Source organism: Paralichthys olivaceus, chromosome 12 (genome assembly GCF_024713975.1).
Source record: "Paralichthys olivaceus isolate ysfri-2021 chromosome 12, ASM2471397v2, whole genome shotgun sequence".
NCBI lineage: Eukaryota > Metazoa > Chordata > Actinopteri > Pleuronectiformes > Paralichthyidae > Paralichthys > Paralichthys olivaceus.
Window position 1 is genome coordinate 5,129,546 of NC_091104.1, and position 23,562 is coordinate 5,153,107.

General features: G+C 42.5%; 3 protein-coding genes across 4 annotated transcripts; all 3 read left to right on the forward strand.

Annotated features, from left to right (window-relative positions):
• Window positions 1-1,351: 1,351 nt before the first annotated feature.
• Window positions 1,352-3,608, forward strand: LOC138412215 (phospholipase A and acyltransferase 4-like). Of its 2 annotated transcripts, XM_069535554.1 has the most exons (5): window positions 1,457-1,501; window positions 1,684-1,873; window positions 2,284-2,380; window positions 2,484-2,746; window positions 3,034-3,608. In XM_069535554.1, the coding sequence occupies exons 3-5, from the start codon at window positions 2,299-2,301 to the stop codon at window positions 3,187-3,189; spliced, it is 501 nt and encodes a 166-aa protein (XP_069391655.1). In that variant the 5' UTR covers window positions 1,457-1,501; window positions 1,684-1,873; window positions 2,284-2,298; the 3' UTR covers window positions 3,190-3,608. The 2 variants fall into 2 exon arrangements, with proteins under 2 accessions (XP_069391654.1, XP_069391655.1); XM_069535553.1 differs by lacking the exon at window positions 1,684-1,873 and having other exon boundaries at window positions 1,352-1,501.
• A 1,471-nt stretch (window positions 3,609-5,079) lies between these two features.
• On the forward strand, window positions 5,080-7,492 carry LOC109647245 (phospholipase A and acyltransferase 4-like). The gene is made up of 4 exons (XM_069535555.1): window positions 5,080-5,341; window positions 6,200-6,296; window positions 6,400-6,662; window positions 6,919-7,492. The coding sequence occupies exons 1-4, from the start codon at window positions 5,330-5,332 to the stop codon at window positions 7,072-7,074; spliced, it is 528 nt and encodes a 175-aa protein (XP_069391656.1). The 5' UTR covers window positions 5,080-5,329; the 3' UTR covers window positions 7,075-7,492.
• A 12,101-nt stretch (window positions 7,493-19,593) lies between these two features.
• Window positions 19,594-22,493, forward strand: foxi2 (forkhead box I2). The gene is made up of 2 exons (XM_020105229.2): window positions 19,594-20,324; window positions 21,026-22,493. Exons 1-2 carry the CDS (start codon window positions 19,724-19,726, stop codon window positions 21,616-21,618), a joined length of 1,194 nt encoding a protein of 397 aa, XP_019960788.1. The 5' UTR covers window positions 19,594-19,723; the 3' UTR covers window positions 21,619-22,493.
• Window positions 22,494-23,562: the final 1,069 nt, after the last annotated feature.

Here is a 23,562-nt window from a genome sequence, read left to right on the forward strand (position 1 = left end):
ACTTTATATTTACACACAGGAACCAAGCGACCGAAGAAGATCAAGAACAGGAAATTAGTGGTAAAAAAAACACAACTCCCATGATCCCACGCTGCTTCACCAGTTCATGAAACTACGTCTTTCATTATTGTTTTGACTGAGAGACCCCTAATGGCCAAAGCTGCGTATTGTACCTGTAAATCATTCTTAATATCATCATTATTTTCACAAACTTTATTGATATCGCACATTTAAAACAACTTGGTTGAACAAAGTGCTTCACAAAGTAAACAGCAAAACGTAATATATCCAAATACTAATGATGACAATATTAAATGGGATAAAAAGGTTGAAAGAAGGCCACAGAGAAGAGATTTCAAGGATGATTTGAAACATATAATATACATTTCATTTCATATAAATGAAAGACAAGAGAAGAATGTCTTACTTCTAAAGGATTTATTTTAAATGATTGACTTCACAGGTTCACATTTTAAAGCTCTTGACAAACTGTTTTTATTTCGTTGGTTTATAAAAAGTTAATAGTTAATCATGCATGTTTGTCTCCTGCCCTGTAAGTGACCTGCAGTCATTCCGGGGATAAGTTTGCTGCCACCGCCTCAAATTCCTGAACGCACATTGTTCTCACCTGGTTGAAGTGCTTTCTTCTTTTTAGACTTGATGAGGGAAAATCCTGCAAATCACTGACTAAGCATCTCGCTCTCTACAACGTCTCCTCCATCTCTCAGACGAGGATCGAGCTGCGGACGCACAACCACCAGTCGATACTTTAAAAAGACATGAAAAAGAGGAATGCATTAGCATATCAAAGACCACGGCCCGGTCTGAACCTACAGTGAGAGGAGGAGGAGGAGGAGGAGGAGGAGGAGGAGGGAGAAATGAGAGTCCACCGGTGGAAGCTCGACGAGGGTTTTACCGCTGCTCCTCCGTCACAGGGGGAGAGGGAGTGTGCACCCACAGGACGGAGATTAGCAGGAAGATGAATCCAGTGCAGCATGAGAGCTGTGCTTTCTGCCTCGGGCTCTGATTAAACCCAGCACACACACACACTGCAGAGTTCAGCGAGGAAGGTCAAAGGTCAAAAGTAGAAGTGTGAGAAGGAGGGAGGTCATGAGGGAGGAAGGAACAAAAGGATATGAGGAAGAGAGGGAAGGAGTGAGAGACACAAGGAAAAGAAAGTTACCTGGAAATTGTGAAGTGCTTTGGCTGCTTTATCTTTTTCAGTGTTTTGTTCCTCTATTGTGTTTTTCTGCTTTCTGACATCCAGATGTTATTCTTGACTTTTTCCCGTCGCCTCCCTAAAACTCCAGAGAAGGTCGTCCTGCAGAGCTAAATGTTCAGTGCCACCTCATGGTTAAAGTCTAAATGCAGAATGCATCAGCTGCACAATTCAACAGAAACTAAAATTAGCCCTCTTCTAGGAAATGAAAGTGAAAGTGTGGCAGTAAAACAGGCTGCGTCAGAAGCTGAGAGACGAAGGAGCGAAGACATGGCACAAACGGTGAGTCTCTCCTGCTGCTCATGAGTTAGAGAGTAGATTTAGTTTTTGTTCTTTTACAGAGAAACTATTAAAAGTGTTGTTTGTGTTTGAGTTTGCTCCTGTAATGTGTGCCTGGTGTTTTATTCTGGAGTAAAATACAACATTATCGTTTTAATGCAGCTTTAAAATTTATTTTTTTACAGAAACCAGGATAAACAGGATGAAGTGTGTGAGGGACACAGAACTTTAGTTTTGTCAACTTTAACCAAATATAACTGAACTGAACGGATCCTGAACAAAGACAGAAACAGATCTAACGGACAAAGGGGAAGATTTGTAACAGCTGATCAGACCATTTAAAAAAACTAACGGAGCAACACTAACAGCCACTTAGTGAGTCAGCGTCAAACATTTAACCAGTAAACCAAAGCCAAATCACAACAAACTGATTTAATGTCAAGAAATAAACGAATCGTAAACCAAATCCTCCTCCCCGTGGCAGGAACGTGGTACAGTCCAGTTAGTCGCCTCCTGTATTTAGTTTCATTTTTTATTTCATTCTCTCCGACAGCAGCAGTGTCACCGGTAACTTAAAGCAAAATTGAAACTGAAAACAAGTTTAATGATAAATCTAAAGTGTGACTGTGCAGCACTGAAGTGAGTGTTACTGACAGGTGAAGTTCATGTGTGGCACAAAGTAAATGTTAACTATTAACTGACTAAATTATAACTTTTCATGTTTGTTTTAAATATTATTATTATTAGTTTATTATTTTTTTTATTATTTTCATGTTTCTTTTTAGTTAAAACAAGGAGACATGATCGAGGTCCTTCATGGCTCCTATCAGCACTGGGCCCTCTACATCGGAAAAGATGAAGTGATTCATTTAATTCCAAAGGGTGAGTGAGGTGTTGCTATATTCACGTTAGAACACCACATGGACATTTATGATGACTCCTCTTTCTTTGCCTCCCTGTTCTCCCTCATGTTTCTTTTCTATAGGTCAGACAGATGAGTCATTTCACTCGTTGGCACTTCTGAGCACCACAGCAGAGGTGAAGCGTCACAAGCTCCGCAAAGTCGTCCGCCATCTCAAATTCAAAGTCAACAATCTGCTGGATGACAAGTACGAGGCTCGTGAGCGCCACCTCATTGTGAGGGAGGCCTGCGCGATGGTGGGTCGGGTGCTACCGTACAGCGTTGCCACTTACAACTGCGAGCACTTTGTTACCGACCTGCGATACGGCAAACCAGAGTCTCGGCAGGTGTGTATCTAACTGTTGTGTTCGTTAACCTTGTTAACTCTTCCTCTGAAGCTACCACAGGTTCTCCTGCATGTTGGGGAGGGGAGGGTGAGGGGTGTTCAGCTGCAACATGACACTTGACCACTAGATGTCACTACATTCCACACACTGAACCTTTAACTGTGGTTTTATAAGGGGACTGTGGCAGAGCTTTACTGAGCGACATTCCACTCGTCCAGATTATATGTGACCGACAATGATTCAAGTGTTCTGACCTGCAGTTTGTTCTTCCATCTCGTCTCTCACAGGTTAAAACAGTAGCTGAGATTGCAGGCATGGCAGTTGCAGGTTTTGCCGCAGTAGGTTTGGCTGCAGCTCTGTTTAGCAGCCTTTCCAGCAAAGAGGAAGAGGAAGAGAAAGACTACGGGACGAAATCAGGAAGACGTCATCAAAACTGGCAATAATGAGACAGAGAAATGACAAGAAAGATCTCTCCATTGTTTGAGTCGATGACATTGATAATGATTTAAACTGTTTAGATGAACTATTTCACTGGTGCAAACTAAAGAGAAGAATGTTGTTGTGGTTCCTTCAATCATCTGGATGTTTCTTCATGTCTGACGTGTCATTCGTCACTTTTTTAAACAGACAAAATAATCATTTGCACACAATTTATTAGTAATAAAACACTATCTAAGATAATTGTCTTCAGTGAAAATGATTTTCCTAATTCTAACACTAGAATCTAAGCTGTTAATGTAAAAATACAATATTTGGAAAAGTAATTTATCATGTTTCCATTTTTTCATCATACATGCATGTTTTGTTGTGATCAACTCTTCATCATATATTCAGTGTTCAATAAAAACTATGTCCCCCACAATGGAGGTGTTTTTATCTCAACGTGTTGTGTTAAGCTACTTTTGAAACACGTATCTGTACTTTGCAGGAAAATATAAACATGTTCGATTTGTATTTGAACTTTCCTGATCTTCATAATCAACAGTGGTGACTGTGGCACTGAGCGTGATAGCAGAGGACAAAGTGGAGAGAAGATGAACAGGGCAGCAGAGAGGAGAGAACACAGTGATGTTTTTCTCCGTCACAGACGAGGCAGGTGGAGCCAGGAGGATTCACGCAGATCTACATGCTGCGTGTGTGTGTGTGTGTGTGCGTGTGTGTGCATGCTCTTATGTCTCTATATTTGTGAAGACCAATATGAGTGTTATAACTTTAAAGTGAAGAAATTTGTTGTTTTTGCAGAGTCAGGAAGTTTTGGGGCAAAAAAACATGTATTGAAAGTTCGGCTGATTTAAGTGTTAAAGGTCCAGTGAGTAAGATTTAGGTGAAAGGGATCTACTGGCAGAAATGTAATGTAGAATAATCCTCATGATGTTTTCACTAGTTTGTTTCGTCTAAATTGTATGAATTGTAGTTTTCCTTACCCCAGAAAAGTCCCTTTATATTTAAATACTTTATAAGTACATCGAGGGGACCCTCTCTACGGAGGCCGCCATGTTTTTTACTTTTGAGTTTTTATGACAGTTAAAGTTTACCACAGGTTCTTTTTCCTGTTTGGAAGGAGAGGGTGAGGTGAGGGGTGTTCAGCTGCAACACGACACTTCAACACTAGATGTCACTATAACTTTAAAACATGTATGATGAAAGAAAAACACGTCAGTTAGCTGAAAAACTGAAATATTGCAGGATGAAAAAGAGGAGCCGTGCACGTAGAAGCTGCAGACAAAGACGTCAACTTGGAAAGAAAAATATTTTGGTGAAGAGGTCTCGATGCGCTGTGAAAAAAAACATGTAATATCCTCTCCGCTCTGAGTATGTCAAACTGTAGGCGGCGCTGTTTACACGGGCAAAAATTACAAAGTTTGTAATTCAGTGATGATCCGTCCAGATTGTACCTAATCCCTCGTCCAGCTGAGATTACTTCTGCCAAAGTGGGATTTTCTAGTGTTGAAAAGTGCCTGAGAAAGAGCGACAGAAATAAAGAAATCATAGAATGTGTATGAGGTCAGATGAGGCAGCAGGTCAACAGGCGGCAGTGACGGACAGGAAGTGAGATGAATGTTTGGTGTCATCTCCCTCCTCTGGCGTCCGTCCACTGTCAATGAGCTGAAGACAACCAGAAGAGAGCAGAGAGGTAACAAATAGTTTTTTAGGGATCAGGCCGGATTGTATTACAGCTGCTTTTAATAAAAAGTACAGCAGCATTGATCGGGGGCGGGGGGGTTTCTCCAAACATCCTGCAGAGCTAAAAGGACGACAGGATCTCTGTGTTGCTCTGATTGAGGGCTTCCGGTTTCAAGCTCTAAAGGAGGAGCTAGGGAGAAATGAAACTTACAGATGTTCCAGGTTGGGAGTGATCCCGGAAGTAAGAGTTTATCTTCTGGCTGTGATTCACCTGTTACCTCATGGTTGAAACCTGAGTGCAGAGTGCACCTGCTGCCCAATTCACCTGAAACGAAACTTACGTGAAATTAGGTGCAGAGCAGTCAGGCTGTGCGGGTTATAAAGGTACTTGGCTGCAGTATTTCTGACAGTGCAAACATACAGGGTGCGTCAGAAGCTGAGAGACAAAGGAGCGAAGACATGGCACAAACGGTGAGTCTCTCCTGCTGCTCATGAGTTAGAGAGTAGATTTAGTTTTTGTTCTTTTACAGAGAAACTATTAAAAGTGTTGTTTGTGTTTGAGTTTGCTCCTGTAATGTGTGCCTGGTGTTTTATTCTGGAGTAAAATACAACATTATCGTTTTAATGCTTTAAAATATATTTTTTTACAGAAACCAGGATAAACAGGATGAAGTGTGTGAGGGACAGAGAACTTTAGTTTTGTCAACTTTAACCAAATATAACTGAACTGAACTGATCTTGAACAAAGACAGAAACAGATCTAACGGACAAAGGGGAAGATATGTAACAGCTGAGCTAAAGCAAAATTAGAACAGAAAACAAGTTTAATGATAAATCTAAAGTGTGACTGTGCAGAAGAAAACTAAACATGTCCACCACAAACACTAGAGAGCTCATTTAAAACAAACAAAGTGTTGTAAAGTAAATGTTAACCATTAACTAAAGTGAGTGCAGGAGGGTTAGTGACAGGAGAAGTTCATGTCTGGCACAAAGTGAAATGCATAAACATGAAGATCGGCCTTTGTAATGGAAAATAAATCTAAATGCTGGAGCCAAAAATATCCATGTTGGAAATGATCTGTGCTACAACAACAACAGTTTACACCAAGTTTCTAAAAGTTTCTATTTCTGTGATTAAAGTCCTGATACATGAGTCGAGCTGCTGTCGTATGTCAACCTGTGGCAGGGCTGTGTCCTGTCACCCTCGTGCTCGTGCACACAAACAATTACAACCGGAAGCCTCGATGAAGAGCACTCTGATCACTGCACCATTACATTGACTACATGTCCAGTTCATTATTTTTTATTATTTTCATGTTTCTTTTTTAGTTAAAACCAGGAGACATGATCGAGGTCCTTCATGGCTCCTATGAGCACTGGGCCCTCTACATCGGAGGAGATGAAGTGATTCATTTAGTTCCAAAGGGTGAGTGAGGTGTTGCTATATTCACGTTAGAACACCACATGGACATTTATGATGACTCCTCTTTCTTTGCCTCCCTGTTCTCCCTCATGTTTCTTTTCTATAGATCAGACAAATGAGTCATTTCACTCGTTGGCACTTCTGAGCACCACAGCAGAGGTGAAGCGTGAGAAGCTTAACGATGCAGTCGGCCATCTCCAATTCAAAGTCAACAATCTGCTGGATGACAAGTACGAGGCTCGTGAGCGCCACGTCATTGTGAGGGAGGCCTGCGCGATGGTGGGTCGGGTGCTACCGTACAGCGTTGCCACTTACAACTGCGAGCACTTTGTTACCAACCTGCGATACGGCAAACCAGAGTCTCGGCAGGTGTGTATCTAACTCTTCCTCTGAAGCTACCACAGGTTCTCCTGCATGTTGGGGAGGGGAGGGTGAGGGGTGTTCAGCTGCAACATGACACTTGACCACTAGATGTCACTACATTCCACACACTGAACCTGTGGTTTTATAAGGGGACTGTGGCAGAGCTTTACTGAGCGACATTCCACTCGTCCAGATTATATGTGACCGACAATGATTCAAGTGTTCTGACCTGCAGTTTGTTCTTCCATCTCGTCTCTCACAGGTTAAAACAGTAGCTGATTTCGCAGGCGTGGCAGTTGCAGGTTTGGTCGCAGTAGGTTTAGCTGCAGCTCTGTTTAGCAGCCTTTTCAGCAAAGAGGAAGAGAAAGAGAAAGACTACAGGACGAAATCAAGAAGACGTCATCAAAACTGGCAATAATGAGACAGAGAAACGACAAGAAAGATCTCTCCATTGTTTGAGTCGATGACATTGATAATGATTTAAACTGTTTAGATGAACTATTTCACTGGTGCAAACTAAAGAGAAGAATGTTGTTGTGGTTCCTTCAATCATCTGGATGTTTCTTCATGTCTGACGTGTCATTCGTCACTTTTTTAAACAGACGAAATAATCATTTGCACACAATTCGTTTGTAATAAAACACTATCTAAGATAATTGTCTTCAGTGAAAATGATTTTCCTAATTCTAACACTAGAATCTAAGCTGTTAAAATAAAATTTTATATTTGGAATAGTAATTTATCATGTTTCCATTTTTTCATCATACATGCATGTTTTGTTGTGATCAACTCTTCATCATATATTTAATGTTCAATAAAAACTATGTCCCCCACAATGGAGGTGTTTTTATCTCAACGTGTTGTGTTAAGCTACTTTTGAAACACGTATCTGTAGCGGAGGACAAAGTGGAGAGAACATGAACAGGGCAGCAGAGAGGAGAACACAGTAATGTTTTTCTTGTGGTCTAGTTATGAGCTTAGAGGGTGTTTATCCTCCGTCGTGTCTGTGCCAACATTGTGCTGCATCACAGTCCGACACTGTTCACATGTGGAGCTCCATCACAGACGAGGCAGGTGGAGCCAGGAGGATTCACACAGATCTGCTGCATGTGTGTGTGTGTGTGTGTGTGGACCGACAGCTGAGGGAAGGATCACACCTCCACACCCCACGTTGCGGCCCCTCCTCCCCCAGCTGGATGCCCATGACGGATGGGACACATCTGTCCGGCAATATGTAAATAAATGTCCATCTCATAAACGAATATTCTTGTTCTTCTTATCGTCTGATTCAACAAAATGTGATGTGACGTTTGCTTTTTAAATCCATGTTCAAACCACGGTAGTAATTTCACACACTGCAAAACTTACATGTAAAATCTGTAATCCGGACACTTGTGATGCTGCAGGTTTGACCAAACAAAGTTTTTCTCAGTGCCGATAAAAATTAAAGTCAGGAGCGGTTTAAAACTTTTTCAACCTCAATTCACATATAAACTCTAATGATTAATTGAATGTCTCCTCCAGTGTGGAAACAGGCCCAGGGGCCAGCGAGGGGCCGGGCCAGTAAAGCTGCTGGCAGGTGGAGGCAGCTGGGCTCGCCCGGTCCCCAGAATCAGCACAGCACCCCACATTGTTCTTGAGGTTACGGCCTGAGAGCTCCATGAAATCCAGGGTGGGCTGCAGAGGCTTGGGCCATGGGAACGGCTCCAGAAATAATAAAACCTCACACTCTGCACATTTTGAGAGTCGGAGAAGTTGGCTTATCAGGGCTGATCATTAGGATCCGAACCGGCTCGGAAATAATCTCCGCGCGTATCAAATGTGCTGCGACGTCCCAGAGAGTGACAACAGAGAGTCGTGATGAGCAGTGATGCAACAATGCACTGATAGGTAGCGGTTTGCGTTCAGTTATTACAGAACCCACTCTGTAAAGCAGAGATCAACACTCACAAGGGAATGTTTCTGAAACGCAAGAAATAGATGGATTTACATTTGGCTGCTTGGTCTCAGATGCATGATGTGATTATGTGTAAATGGGTCTGAGTGAGCATCAGATGGTTGGTGTTATGGTTCAGTATGTAGCTGTGTGGGTTTTTACTTTATATTGTGCATTGATATACCTGTGTCATCAGGTGGTGGATTATTACGCCAATGCATTTTAAAAACACATTTTCCTGAGTACAAAGCTGAAATTTGAGAATAGTTGTTGTGCGGCAGAGAGAATCACATCCCAGAGAAGCAGGCGGTAGAATTGTCACATCTGATAGCAACATGTCGGCAGAGGAGGAAACAGTCATTTGGAAAACGTCCCATTGGACATAAATCTGGGACAGATTTGTCCTCAAACGCTGCCAGTAAACCCACCTGGCAGCTCCTGTTGCAAATGTATACTGTGATAAGTAGCAGTGTTTCCGTCATCTCACATTAACTCATATACTCACTGATTCTTTTCCTACAATGATCCAGATTTTTAGTTCAGAGCTCAATGGGCCATAAAACAGGAAACGGATTTAATGATAAATCAGAGGTTACATCCGTACTACAAGTTAATCCCCCTCCATGCCAACACGTCTGAAAACTGGAGTCAATATAAAGACATGCGTGTCCTGCTGGTTATGAGAACTGCTGCAGATTGCTTGAATAATATCTCATCTCCGACCAATGTAAACACGACACTTAAACATTTTTACTGTAGCTGTTATTAAAGACGATGTAGCCGAGGCTGATTCAAGTTCTTTTCTCCTGACGAATCAGCGAAGGTTTCCTTTGACTGAAAACACCCAATCAGCAAGAGGTAGCGAGCGTCTGCGTGAAACGTCGTCCAAACATCTCAGAGTTCTCAAACTAAAAACGGGCCCAGCAGCGTTTCCCAACTTCTTCCCTTTTAGCGGCTTTAAAAACCCCGGAGTCGTGTGGACGTCAGACGTATCCCTGGAAGAATTGATGCATTTTTAAATGACAATGCGGTGGAGTGAATGTTGCAACAGTTTGAAAACAGGAGCGACTATTGTGAGTTTCTGTTGTGAACTGGGCTCAGAGAGGAGAAAGCACTGAGCCAACATGAGTTACCGCAGCCAGTCAAAGACCAGAGCAGCAGTGTAAAGAGCAGGCAGCCAAAAACCAACTACCTATAGTGTCTGTGTCACTTCAGGATATATAGCTTCCCCCTCGCCGGCCTGTCAGCGCTAACTTCTCACGTTCAAGCCCCCCCCACCCCCTTCCAAAGGCAGATGGAGGGGAGGTGGTGTTGTGCTTAAACCCCAGAACTTCTTCCATTTCGGTACAAAGACGTCATTGAGCCTTGTCTTTGCACCTGCTGGAGTCGTGGAGGACGGCAGAGGCTCTTCCTGTGTGTCTGGTGGCGGGTGGGTGCAGTGTGGGGGCGTCTGCCAGAGAAGTCAACAAACGGGGGTCGGTGAAACTTTGTTCGTCGTGTGAGGGGCTTTATGTGAGAGAGGTTGTGTAGAAAGAGAGAGAGAGAGAGAGGTGGAGGGGGGGGGGGGGATGGGGAGGTGGAACGAGGGCCACATGAAGAGGAGAGCCAGGAGGACGCGGTCTGGAGGTGGCGGGTTGGACCACCCCAAATGTAAGGTTTTCTGGATGTCCGCTCAGGTGGCGGCGGTTGAGATGCCTCCATCGCTCGGCTTGGAGAAGACGTTTAGAATAACAGAGGTCTCAGTTAATAACATTTTAACTGTTCAAGACACTAAAGAAGTCATTAGCCAAGTCAAAGAAAACAAAAAGGTTTTTATTCACACTGAGGTCCAAACAGAACAGTCATCACCACACAAAACACCCGCAGCTCATTGTCCCATTTTACGGCCTGTTCTCTGTTTTTCATGCTACTTTTTCAGCTTTCAGCTTAGATAGTGGCTTGTTTCATGAATTAGCTTCAGTTCCTTTAAGGCCTTCCACCCAACTTCTTCACTCGGCTCCACTCATCATGTCGAGGCAGCCGAGTCGGAGCTGGCAGCGAGGGGGCAAAAAAAAATCCAGAGGAGTAAAAGAAAAAAGAGAAGAAGGCTTTGAAGAAGACTGAGCTCGCAAAGCTGTGTTTTAAAGTTGGATGGCACATCAGAGGCACGAGCGGCTACAGTTCTGCCTTTTTAAGGGATGCACTGTATACGCTCAAACTGCAGCATCCAAAAAGGAGCATTCCCTTTAAAGTGGAGCGGAGTGAGACCAAACATCCACCGCGACGCTCCGAGGCCTAATTATCCTCTGGATCCCAAACACAGAGCTGGTTTCAGAGGAGCAGAGACAAACAGAGGCGAGCTGTGTCTGAAAATAATTAAACGTGACGTGATTTCAGCTGTTATTTACATTCACATTATAGGCCGACACTACCATTTACAACAGCTTTGATTTCCTCTGCTCGCTGCGTCCTTGAAGTTTGAGTTTAATGGAGATGAGATAGGAGAAGAAATGAAAACGGAACTAAATGGAATGAAATCAGCCATAAAAATAAAAGCTCACATCAGAGTTTATCGCCTCATCGAGGGTGAGCTCGGTGCGCTTTAAAATGAAATTCATGTCAAATGTTTTCATCAGCAATTTTTATATCTCAAGATGACAGGCTTAAACTCCTCCTCCTTCATCCACCATCCATTATCTATACCTCTTATCCTCTGAGGGTCGTGGGGGGAGCTGGCAATGTTCTTTCTAATCCGCCTGAGCCCGTTCTGTGTGTTTGGACTGTGGGAGGAAGCCGGAAGTACCAGGACGACACGCAAACCCGACCCTTCTTGCTGCACCAGGTTCACGATGTGGTGATGTCACCTGACAAGGTCATCAGAAGACACACGATTGTCCTCAAACGTCGCTGCAGCTCCTCTTTTCAGCCTCTGTCTCAAAAACTTGGTTTTTACCTCCTGTCCCCCTTTGGTCGACTGCTTCCAATGCATTTAAGAAGCGCCAGCCTCCGCTCTCGCTTTCCCAGGCTTTGTTAGGGGGTGTGTCTAGTGTGTTATGCAAATGTGGTGAGTTTGTGACATCGCAAGACCCCAGAAGTGTTAACCCGACTGATGAGGTGTTTCAGGAGCTTCAGGAGCGTCAGTGATTTCTGTTGCTTGCTTCCTTCACCACAGACTTTTCCACTTTGCGGAACTTTTTCATCCACAAAAAAAGCCTTTATAACGCCTGTAACACTTTTGCCTTCATGAAAAGTTGGACCACGTCTTTAAACGACCCGTAGTAAAGGTTAGCGTAGTGAAAAATTACACACTGATACCAGATTGGCTTTTGTGAAGGTTTTGGTGCTTTGCTGGGGTAACCATGGATTTCAACACTCACAGGAACATTAATTTAAAACTGCCAAGCTGTGGTCCTGTCAGGCCTTTGTAAACTGTGCCCGTATAAAGGTTGATGTATCTGTTTTCTATAACTGTGCCAAAGGGCTCTGCAAACTCGAAACGAACTGGTTTGAATGAGGCGACATCTAAATGCAAAAGTGTTTATTCCTGTTTGGAATGGTCACAGAGCAAAAAGCTTCTCTTCAGAGTCTGTTACTCGCTGCATCACAAGCTGCATGAGTTCTCTGTCTTCTACGATTTTTCCCCGGATGGTCTCCGGATGTCTGCAAGTTGTCTCCAGGTACTCCAGCTTCCTCCCGCAGTCCAAACACATACAGGTTGATTAATTCGAAGCGCCTGTCTGCGGAAACAATTACCAAACATAAGATAATTAATGAAGACGGCCTCCATGTCCCCACTTCCTCTCACTATCCAAAAATGAAACCAAAATATTCCGGATACGAACGCTTCCTGCACTGATGACATCTGCAGGAGTTTAAAGTCTGTGCGATCGGGAGGTGGAACAGCTGCAGCTCGGTCCTGCTAACACACAAACGTCAGCCTCGGCTGTAAGTCATGAGGCTTCACCCTGTTTTTGTAGAATCAGTATAATAATAATCAGAAACATGAAAACTTTAAAAAAGCATCACAAGTCATCTGAGAAAATGTTATATGAGTATTTTATACTTTTGGTCCATGTCCCATCCACTGACATGGAGGAGGCAGGGTATATGAACTATACAGGAGGGGACTGAGATGCTTGGCTTCACCTTTGGGGAGCCGACATGTCGTCCATCTTCATTTACAGACTCTTTCAACAGTGAGGACCACTTCAGTCCAGACAAGCTTCACGACACGAAGGTGGGTCAACAAAAAATCATGAGGTTCTGAAAATCAACAACTTCCCAGCTTCAATCAGACGGTGCACATTTTTATTTTAGAAATCAAAAGCAGCTGCAAAGCAACTCAGAAACAGTGCAGCACTAAAATAAACCTAAACTCCTTGGTGGCCGCTGCAACATGAGCAACCGGTAGAGAGCGAGACGAAGGTCGAACCAAACAATACGATGCACCAAATATCCTCCTTCAAATATTTATGTCTGAATCCCCACATCTTTAACGTTACACTAAACCAACATTTCAAGTAAATAAGACTTGTTGACTGCCGGGCTCGACGCTGAGGATCCAGACAATGAACGGTAACAAATATTATAGACTGGGCGGAGGAACGAGAGCCGGCTGGTGAAAAGGGGGTTTGAGATGGAATATATGCCAAAGGAGAAAGAACAATTAGGATGCCTGTTTCTGAAATGATGAAGTGTGACATGTGATCGGCTCTGTTATAAACGCTCTGCGCCTCCCTCCCACACAGACTTGGAGAGGGGACAGGGGAGACAGGAACTGAGGAAATGCCTGTGGCCGAGCCTCTTATTTTTCCATGGCAGCGTTATAAACATATAGAGCAATAACATCTCCTGTATGTACCCTCCCTGCCCGCAGAACTGTGGCTGGCCTCTCAAAAGCAGCACTATGTTATTACCTCCTGCTATGAATGCCTTCTGTGTGTGTGTGTGTGTGTGCATGCTCTTATCTGTCTTCTGTTGCTCTCACATGCATGTGTGTGTGTGTGTGTGTGTAACTCGTAATAAGTGCAAATGTTTATTTCCAAAGGCTTCCTGTGTAAATTATCCAGCGGGGCCTAACACAGGTAGATTCACGGAGCCTGACGCGTGGGCGTAAATGTGTCACAGAAATAGACAGGAGGTAAATGGTGGAGATTGTGCGTGGGCTGAATGGGCCCGACTGTCTCGGAAACAGGGATAAATAGGTCTTTGCATCCACAAATTTGCAGCTTAGCCTCTCTCCTTACCAGCCGCGGTGAAGCGGTGAAGCCGAACAAGTTTACCTGTTTATGAACATGTGAGGACTTTACTGATTCTTTTCTGTGCTCAGTTACGGTTCAGAAAATCTTCCACCACATGTTAATCATTCAGTGTTTGCATGATATTAAGTTAAAGTTCCCGAGAGTGACCCGGTAGAAAGTGAAGCTAACGTGGAAGTGCCTGAAACCCGTGTCTCTCGAATGACCAGCAGAGGGCGACTTCACTGGTTTTCTAAGCTAAAATGACTCAACTGCTCGAGAAATTGTTCCTTTATTTTATTTATCGTATTGAACAACAGCCGCTTCAGCTCGATGACACTTGAGGGTGTAAATAAAATCAAATATTTTGTTGTAATGTTTAATTTGCCACAGAGCGAACTTCTGTTCTTCGGTGACAGTAAAAGTGTTTTTGTACTTTCTGATGAAACAGCAGCACAGCAGTCGTGTCTTTTAAGACTCTGCAACTAAAAAACAAACACCTGAACACAACGCTCCTCCTCACTGAAGATCCCGAAATGTGTTTCCAGAGATACTAAATATAATAATAGCTTGAATTTTTATAGCGCCAGGAATATGTCGAGTTGCATTTCAGGGAAATATGTGTAATGGGATCCGTGAGGCAAATGTACTAAGACACGAAGCAGTTAGACATAAAAAGATTATAAATATGTGAAATGGTCCTTCAAGCTCCTCAGAGTCCGTAAATCTTCTTTGTTCATAAAACATCTGATGACAAACATCATCTGAGACAAAAATGTGAAAACAAAAACAGCAGCTAAAAGTAGCTGTTTGGATGGTTCGTGTAATTTTGTTTTTTTGGTCTCTTGTACTCGTTAACCACCCGTTGTAATTTATTCAGCACTTGTGCATTTTCAAAAAGGTTTTTATGAAAGTTGAAATTCTTTGAGGTGTTGGGGAAACTCTGGAAATCACATCCTTCATGCTTCTGTCTGGAAATCACATTTATCGTCCGTCTCAAACATTTCTTTCTGCGACGACAGCAGAAATACATCAACTCCGCTCCTCAGGAAAAAAACACGCAGCAGAAGTGTTTTTTAATTTATGCTGTTTCTGATGTGTGCTTGTACTTTTCCTGTTGTTGTCTCTTTTGTGTGTAATTACAATGAGAACCATCCCTGAAGCTGCGTCTCGTGTGTTTTTTGTGCGTCTCCTCTTCTCTAAAATTTAATTCCACGTTGAAAACAGTCGAACAGACAAAACAGGGTTATGTTCTAAAATGTGTTCTTTGCGTGACATCTCCAAATTAGGGGCCGAGCAGGCGCCCTGCTTGCATGTTTTCTCCGTGATTCACACGCGCGTGGCACATGACATCAACACGCCAGCGTTAAAGTATTTATGCGTTCCTCTCGTCTTTGAGGCTTTCGTTAAAGATTTACCAGTGGAGTGCTTTGAACAGGCCTCATTTCGTCTGCGTGTTGTGAAGATGCAGAGCTCAAAGCCTGCTTTTATTTTTCACATCCTGCCTCCTGTCGTGCTCTTGTGGCGACGTCGTGCGTCAGCGCTCTGTGCACGTGCGGGAGCACACGTGTTTGAATGAAGGTGACGAAGAGTCTGTCATGATGACGGGGAGGTCGTGTTTTCACCCCCTCTGCGGTTGTTGGTTTGTCTGTTTGTGAGCAGGATTACACAAAAACTGCTGAAGGAATTTCTACGGAAATCGGTGGAAGGACGAGACGTGGGCCAGGAAAGAACCCATTCGATTTTGGGGCGGATCCAGGAAATTAATTTTCATATGATCAGTGTTTCTTTAGCGTGTTATACAGTTTCTTAAAGAGACAGGAGCTAAAAGCAAGAGTTTCAGACAGAGGCTGAAAAGAGGAGCAGCAGCGATGGACAGTCTGAGGACAGTGATGTGTTTTCTGGACATTAGAGCGTGTGAACGTTTTTAGAGTAATAATACAAACTAAACATTTCAGTAGAATATATTTTAACGCGTCAACATTACGAGGTGTTATTTGACATTTGATCAATTTCCTCGGGAATAATTCACGCGTCTGGATTTAAAAACATCTGGCCTGTTTTGATTGATTGAATTCAAGGGGACTATTGGGTCCTGGCTGGGTCTAGTTTTTAATTTGTTTCCCTTGTATTTATTTCCAGATGTTGAGTTTCAGTGTCAGTCAGAAATAAAAAAAAACAGTATCAGATGACAGAAAATCCATCATGTCACAAATTCACATTTTCTGCTTCCCGCCCCCGGGTCCTGTAACTCACAGAGCCGTCGCTATTCATAAACTTTTGCTGTGTGTTCCCAAAAGCTCTTCATCTATAAAAGAGTCTTTTGACAGGAGCTTCAGAGCCCGAGAGTCTTTGCCTTTTCCACAATCTCAAATTTTTTTGTACATGCATTGGAGTTTGTGAAACAGTTTTGGCGACGCATGATGAGCCCGAGGATTACTGTCATAGCCAACCCCAATATTATAGAATTACAGTCAGACAGAGCGACTCCTGGTGCTGCGTGGACAATTACTCTGCGGCCTGGATCTCAGTGGAAAAGCAGCATTAGCGAGAAACCTCAGTCGATCAGATGCTGAAAAACAGGGAAGTGTTGGAAGATAATGTGTCAATACCAACCAAAGTAATCACAGCGGGGCTCAGAGGGGGTCTGACTCCGCTTTATTAGAAAGTTCCTCTCCAAGAAGAAACGTAACACCGATGGCTTCTTGCAGAACGCAGGCAGCCGCCGGTCAAAGCAACATTTATATCGACTCTTTCTTTTTCTCTTTTCTTTTTTCAACCATAAGAAACATTCTTTGGTCTCTCACCAATCGGGCTCCGGGCTCTCTGGGCGGGACCGACCTTTTGATGTTATCTGAAAACACTCGTCTTCAAAGCCTCGCTCCGTCTGCAGGAGCCCTCATTTTGAAAACCACATTTTCATATTAGATTTCCGAGGCCAAAGCTTACGAGGAGGGTTTGATGGCTCCCGGTTAACTTTCATTTCATCCCAGAGAGGTTTGCAGCAGCGTGCAGCGCTCTCCTGTGGGCGCTGCACGCACGGCCCTGCAGGGTCAGACTCTGCACGACCAGCAGTCAGCTGCCTCCATCTTGTGGTGGACGTCATGTTCTACATAAAAGCCAGAGGAGCGGGTTCTCTGGGATCTGCCTCAGGAAGGAAAAGGCGTCTGAAGGTGGCAGTGTAGCTCCACAAGTGACTTTGAAACATCAGAGTCAGAGGAACGAGGCTGCAGGAAGACACACTTCATTCGTTTTTAGTTATGTAAACATGTTAAATCAATAATAAAAGGTGAGATGCACGATTTGTGAGGGGATGAGAAGGAAAATTCATTTAAAAGTTATAATAATAATAATTAATAAATAATGACAGGAAATAGGAAAACATATTTAACATACAAATGATGTTTATCAAAAGCTATTTAATTCACTGTACAATCATAAAATTACTTTTACATAGAACCATGTTTTCCATAATGATATCGTTATTTCTATTATTGACCTAAACGAAACACTTTGAATCAGAGGAAACAGAAAAAAAGAAAGCCAGCTTGAATCTTCTTTATAAAACAAACAAGTTGTTTTCCTCCCGTCAACGTCCCCTAGAAATATCTAGATCCCAAAATGTTTTAGCAGAAACCAAACGTGTGAGGAAGAATTGTTGAAGCCATTGAAACATTAAAAACTCGGCCATGAACTTTTTTACTCAATGCAAATATCAACTTGCTGCCTTGAAAAGCTCATGTGTGATACTGTCAGAGATTGTTTCAACAAAATAAAACTTTTCCAGATGGAATCAAGAGGCAAACTTGAATTTGACTTTGTGTTACACTTCCATATTTCTGTCACTCTTTCTGTTGAACAACAGGAAAGTTCAGTTATGTCCAGATGTAATTGTGTTCAAGCTGTTTTAAATCACAACACAACTGATTATGAAAAAAAAACTCTTTCTTGTTCATTCTTCTTTTTTTCATTGATTTTTCTGGAAAAATATAAATAAATCTTTTCAGCAGGAAATATGAAAATCGAGGAATGCTTTGAGGACAAGATAAAAAGCTGAAGTCAGAATTTTCTCGACACCTTAATTAGCGCAGAAGGAACAAATGATCTTCAAAGACGCTGCCTTGTTGTTCCTGGCCTGAGGATACACAACAATAAGAGCGGCAGGTTCGTCGAGCAGTTGCATGTAATTGAAATGCAATTCTCTTCAGGAGGCTTCACAGGTCTGATGAATGTCGTCTGGTGTAAATCAAATGTTCGGTTCCACATAATTAATCATATCACTGAGTTCAAAATAAAGTTTGAATAAATAAAGTCATAGGAAGTGTTTAAATTTGAAAAGGGTTTTTTAAATGTATGAAAAGTCTGTCATCTGTGTGACTGAGGTGGAAAACAGTTGAATACTGAGACAATCATGAATATAATGGATATTTTCTTTGTTATCAAAATGCTCATCGCATTGAAAGGTGTGTTAGTAACATGTGAAAATCATTTTCAGCTCTTCCTCGCTCAGGATTTCCTACATTAAACTAAACCAAAAAGAAAAGTTAAGAAATATTCTCATGTATTGAATCATTTTCCATGAAATCTATCAGATCATATGTATAAATTAACTGTGTGTTTTGCTTTTTGTCGTTGATTTTATACAAACAGCTCCAGTGAGTAAATCTTAATGTAATAAAACAAATTAGCTCTTGTACCCTCGAGTGATAAATGTATAAATAAAGATTTGCCTGATGACTGAACCACTGTGGGACAGGGAATATGAACACCTGGTGAAAGTTCTGCTCACACCTGGAGGAGAGGCCGTGACGAGAACCTGGCTCCGTACAAACACACCAAGACGATGGTTCTATACAGGAAATATATAGGTGATGTAAAAAAAGACTTATTGTTGAAGAGTGGAAGGATGAATTCTTGTGATTGAGGTGGATCACGATGGTGGTTTTGTGGATTGTGATGGTTGTAAATGTTATTTCTGCTCTTTGTGGCATCCATTCGACGTCTGTCCGTCCTGGGAGAGGACACACGTGGCTCTCTGAGGTTATTTGTCCCTGTCAACAGGGTCTTGGTAGTTTTTCCTCAATCTTTCTTGTTAATATCCATGAGACAAACTGTGATTTGTGAATATAGGTTGTACAAATAAACTCTGATTGATTGAGCTCTGCATAGAACTGTTATCGGTTTAACTTAGTGGATAAAAAAAATCTTGATAAAGGTGATTAACACTTAAAAACTATAACATGTTAAAATGTAAACCCTCTGTTTTATGTTGTCTTTATTTTTATGTATGTTTTAAATGTTCAGCTTCAGAACAACCTGAGGAGAAAAGACTCCCGGAGTCTGTGACTTCTTTTAAATCACTTCTTAAAACCCGTTTTTATAAACCTGCTTTCATCTGATGTCTTTTTTATCTTGTTTATTTCATTTAATTTATCTTTCACTGCTTTTATGTGAATAGTTCACTTTGAATTGAACTCTGTTTTGTTTTCAACCACCTCAACTCACCTTTCTCTCTTTATTTTACTCAGTAAACTCTGTTTTTAAAGGGTGCTATATAAAAAAAAAAGGTGTCTCGTTATAAAGTGTATTATTATTGTGCGTAAAAGCATTGGAGGCTGTGGTGTGGTGTTGGTCTCCTGAGCTGAAGTGAGGCTGTTCGTCTCCTGCAGGAGGATTTGACAGGAGGATCGTTCGGAGCCTCTGAACCAGTTTGAGCAACATGACCACTCCTCCTGCTCCTCACTGGGACTCTATTGGCTGCTGGGAGATGATCTGGATCCTGATGTGGCCACTGTCGGAGGTTTAAACTCCTCAAACGGCTCCATCCTCGCTGACACTTGTTGCTGCAGCACCGGGAGAGGCCGCGCACCTGAACCAGCTTCAGCCTTTCCTTCTGGGATTTCCCGCGGGGAGTGATGAACTCCATCGACCCTCAGTCCCATCACCAGCACCACACCTCCCCGACCGTCGGCTCTCTCCCACCCAAAGGCGCGCAGGAGGCCCCGGACATGGCCGCTGTGTACTGCGACAACTTCAGCAGCATGTACCACCAGCAGAGCCTGCAGGGCGCGCAGAGACCCGCCGGCTACGGCCTCGGGGATTACGCGTCGTCTCCAAACCCGTACCTGTGGCTCAACGGACCGGGAGTCAACTCCTCCGCGTCCTACCTGCACGGCAACAACCCGGCCTCCTTCATCCCGCCCTCCTACGGCTCGCAGCGGCAGTTCATCGCCAACTCACCTGGATTCGGTGGCCCCGACCTGGGCTGGCTGTCCATCGCCAGCCAGGAGGAGCTGCTGAAGCTGGTGCGTCCGCCCTACTCCTACTCCGCGCTCATCGCCATGGCCATCCAGAACGCGCACGAGAAGAAGCTAACCCTGAGTCAGATCTACCAGTACGTCGCCGACAACTTCCCCTTCTACAAGAAGAGCAAAGCCGGCTGGCAGAACTCCATCCGCCACAACCTGTCCCTGAACGACTGCTTCAAGAAGGTGCCGAGGGACGAGGACGATCCAGGTACCGAGGGCGCACCAGGGAACATGTTATTATAGAGAGTATTCACCTGGAATCTCAAACCAGGAGAAGGAAGGGACCTCACTGAAAAACCTACCTGCATTTAAATTGTGTTCTTATTATTAATGTGTGGTCAAATTAATCTTATGATGGAATCCAAATGATTTTATCTATAGATCCGGAGTAAAAGCAAATTCATGCAATGTGGAAATTAATTTAGGTAAAAACTGTAAAATAAAGACTATAAGTATAATAATTATAATCATTAACAGCACAATTAAACAACAACGTGTTAAAAAGCTTTAAAAAAAAAAAGGTCAAACAACACAACTCCTATTTTTATTTCCAAGAAAAATCTGTCTAGAATTTTTATTTTCTACAAAACAGTGAATTCAATGTATTTAAATATGACACATGTTTTTTATTGTTTTGTGTATTTTAGTCGAGACATGAAACACAGTTATTTCTTAATGTTCCTTTAACCTGCAGAGTTCAGTAAATTCACCAAATACTTAAAAAGAGCTTCCAGAAATTGAAAAAATTATAAATTGGAGGCGACTTTGTAAATTCGGTTTTCAAAAATGTGGGATAAAAGTTTTCTATGACAGAAAAAGAATCATATCCAGAGAGAAACAGGCAGAAAATGATTGAGACAAATCAAACTTTGTCATCAAGCTTCATTCATGTCTCATCTTCCACCACAGGAAAAGGAAACTACTGGACGTTGGACCCGAACTGTGAAAAGATGTTTGACAATGGGAATTTCCGCAGAAAAAGGAAAAGACGGTCGGACCCAGGCAGCGTTGGGGGAGCAGCGGCAGCGGTGACGGTGGGGCCTACTAAAGTTGAGGATGGCAGGCCGGCAGGGTCGGGCCCCCTGAAGCCCTCAGACAGCCCTCAGCTCCTGGGGCGGTCCTCTCCAGAGATGGAGGCGATGAACGAAAACCACAAGAGCTCGTCGTCGTCGTCACCGCCGGGACTGACCTCGTCCGCTCCTTGTTTTAACAACTTTTACAGCAGCATGTCGACGCTGAGCTCGGGGGCCCCCGGCCGGCAGGGGTCCCTGGGACTGGTGAACGAGCTGTCAAATCGGAACATTACGGCCCTGAGCCCGTACCACCCCAACCACGGCGGACAGGACGGGGGAGTGTCGGAGCACAGCGAGGGCTTGCATTTCAACCGTGGAGTGTACTACAACACGTTTGGCGGGGGGCAGAGCGGACAGTTCAACGGCCACTTCTACAACAGCTTCAGCGTCAACAGCTTGATTTACCCGAGGGAAGGGGCCGAGCTATAGGACAACACTGTCCTATAGGGACGGACACTCACCTGCTCGCACACTGAGCGTGCATTTCAGCCCGAGAGGTCAGAGTGCATGCTGGGTAGCAGCTCCTCGAACATAACGCTGATCCGTTCACAGGATACATCAGAGAACACAAAGTATTTTACGCTTGATTTCACTTGACAAGAAGAGTCGAATGAAAAACTAGCACTTATCGTTTTTTTTTTCTATTTCTATATCAAAGCTCCTACTTTGCTCTTATTGCTACAAATATATTTTCAAACTAAAACAACCACTGAAAACTTGTTCCACACGTAACTGTACAGCACATTTGATATTTCGATGCCAAATCTCGCCCGTGTTTCCGCGCAGCAGCTAAATTCTTCCAGTCGATTGCACGTGTTTGAACGTTTCATTCATCATCAACACAGATCTGCCAAAGTTGCCTTTTGAGAGAGAGAGAGAGAGAGAGAGAGAGAGAGAGAGAGACACCGCCATTACCTCAAAACAACACACGACATGAACGTTGAGGGTTAACCTGCGTATTTACACAACTTTCCAAATGCAGCAATATTTGATTTAACACAGACGTGATCCAAAAAACAGGCCTTGCCTTATTTTTTATAATCCTCCACGTTGACTGAAACCATAGCACTAAGGCTCATGTAAATACTTTATAAATGTGTATTTTTGTAAATTATAAAGATAGTTTGTGACTATTTATGCTATTTATGCTCATAGGCCTTTTTTTTTTCTACTTGTTGTCTGAACATAGTTTGATTCAAGCAGACGTGAATGATATTAGCTTCCAAAATGTGCCGAGAACAGTATCACTGAAACCCAGATGTCATAAATATATATATATATATATATATATATATATATATATATATATATATACATATATATATATATATATATAAAACAAAACAAATAATATGCTGTGTCATGGTTTCTCTCAGGATTCAATGTGACGATCATTGAATGGCTTTTGTAACTATTATTGTCTCTTTTTTATCTTTATACAGTACATACAGCTTCCAGGCAGTTTCAATTGTGATTCTGAATAAATATCATGTGGTCTCTATTGTATTGTCATGCATCATTTTAAATGTATTCAGTTTGTCGTTATAATCTGAATGCACGCTGACTTTAATCTCATGTTTGATTACTTCTACTCCATTTCATCTCAATGCAGCCTCTTAACCACTTCTGTAAAAACAACCAAACATCCCGACGTTATTTAGCTGCAGGCTTCGTTTAATGTGGATTATTCTTTTTGATTTCAACATATTTATAAAATATTTTATAAAATATTTTAAACGTGATGTATGTACAGGAAGCTTGGCCGCAGAATTAAAAGTGAGAGGATTTGAATTTAATCCCTCATTTTATTCTCTTTGCATGAAGCCATATTTACTTTTCACTGAAAGATTCAAGATCAAGTTCAAATCCAACTAAAACAATATGAAACCACCTTTTATCTTTCATGTTCTACCACTTCAGCTTCTCCTTCTGTCAGATTAGAGATTAATGTCGAGGAATAATGTTGCACTCAGAAGAAAAACTTAATGGTTTTGCAGAAAAAATTAGAAATAAACAGTTTGTTAAATTCTGTTTTCTGTTGCCGGGGAGTGAGAACGTTACCCCCGAAAACTGAATCTGCTGTCACCACAAGGACCCGTTCATGAATCAAAGCAGGTCAAAAGAGCTGCTGTGAAAACAACAATAAAAGCTTTATTTTAAAGGTTATTTCCTTTCAACGTTTCCCAGAGGGATGTCTTTCATTTAATATAGATCACAGTCAAAATGGGGAAACAAATTCTGCACCTACAATAAATGTAAATGTGAAAATTCACCACGTTAGGATAATGGATGATTCAGTAAAGAGTATTTATACTTTTCTCGTATTCTTTTCTGTTCAGGGAATTCTTGTTTTTGTGTAATTGACAGCGAAGC

What these genes read in the sequence shown, in the direction of transcription:
- LOC138412215 (XM_069535553.1), top strand. Translation starts at nt 1,373, where the DNA reads ATGCATCAGCTGCACAATTCAACAGAAACTAAAATTAGCCCTCTTCTA. An exon ending in GCGAAGACATGGCACAAACG is followed by an intron (nt 1,502 to 2,283) that starts GTGAGTCTCTCC and finishes GTTTCTTTTTAG; the next exon opens with TTAAAACAAGGAGACATGAT. An exon ending in GCAAACCAGAGTCTCGGCAG is followed by an intron (nt 2,747 to 3,033) that starts GTGTGTATCTAA and finishes CGTCTCTCACAG; the next exon opens with GTTAAAACAGTAGCTGAGAT.
- LOC109647245 (XM_069535555.1), top strand. An exon ending in GATTCATTTAGTTCCAAAGG is followed by an intron (nt 6,297 to 6,399) that starts GTGAGTGAGGTG and finishes TCTTTTCTATAG; the next exon opens with ATCAGACAAATGAGTCATTT. An exon ending in GCAAACCAGAGTCTCGGCAG is followed by an intron (nt 6,663 to 6,918) that starts GTGTGTATCTAA and finishes CGTCTCTCACAG; the next exon opens with GTTAAAACAGTAGCTGATTT.
- foxi2 (XM_020105229.2), top strand. Translation starts at nt 19,724, where the DNA reads ATGAACTCCATCGACCCTCAGTCCCATCACCAGCACCACACCTCCCCG. An exon ending in GAGGGACGAGGACGATCCAG is followed by an intron (nt 20,325 to 21,025) that starts GTACCGAGGGCG and finishes CTTCCACCACAG; the next exon opens with GAAAAGGAAACTACTGGACG.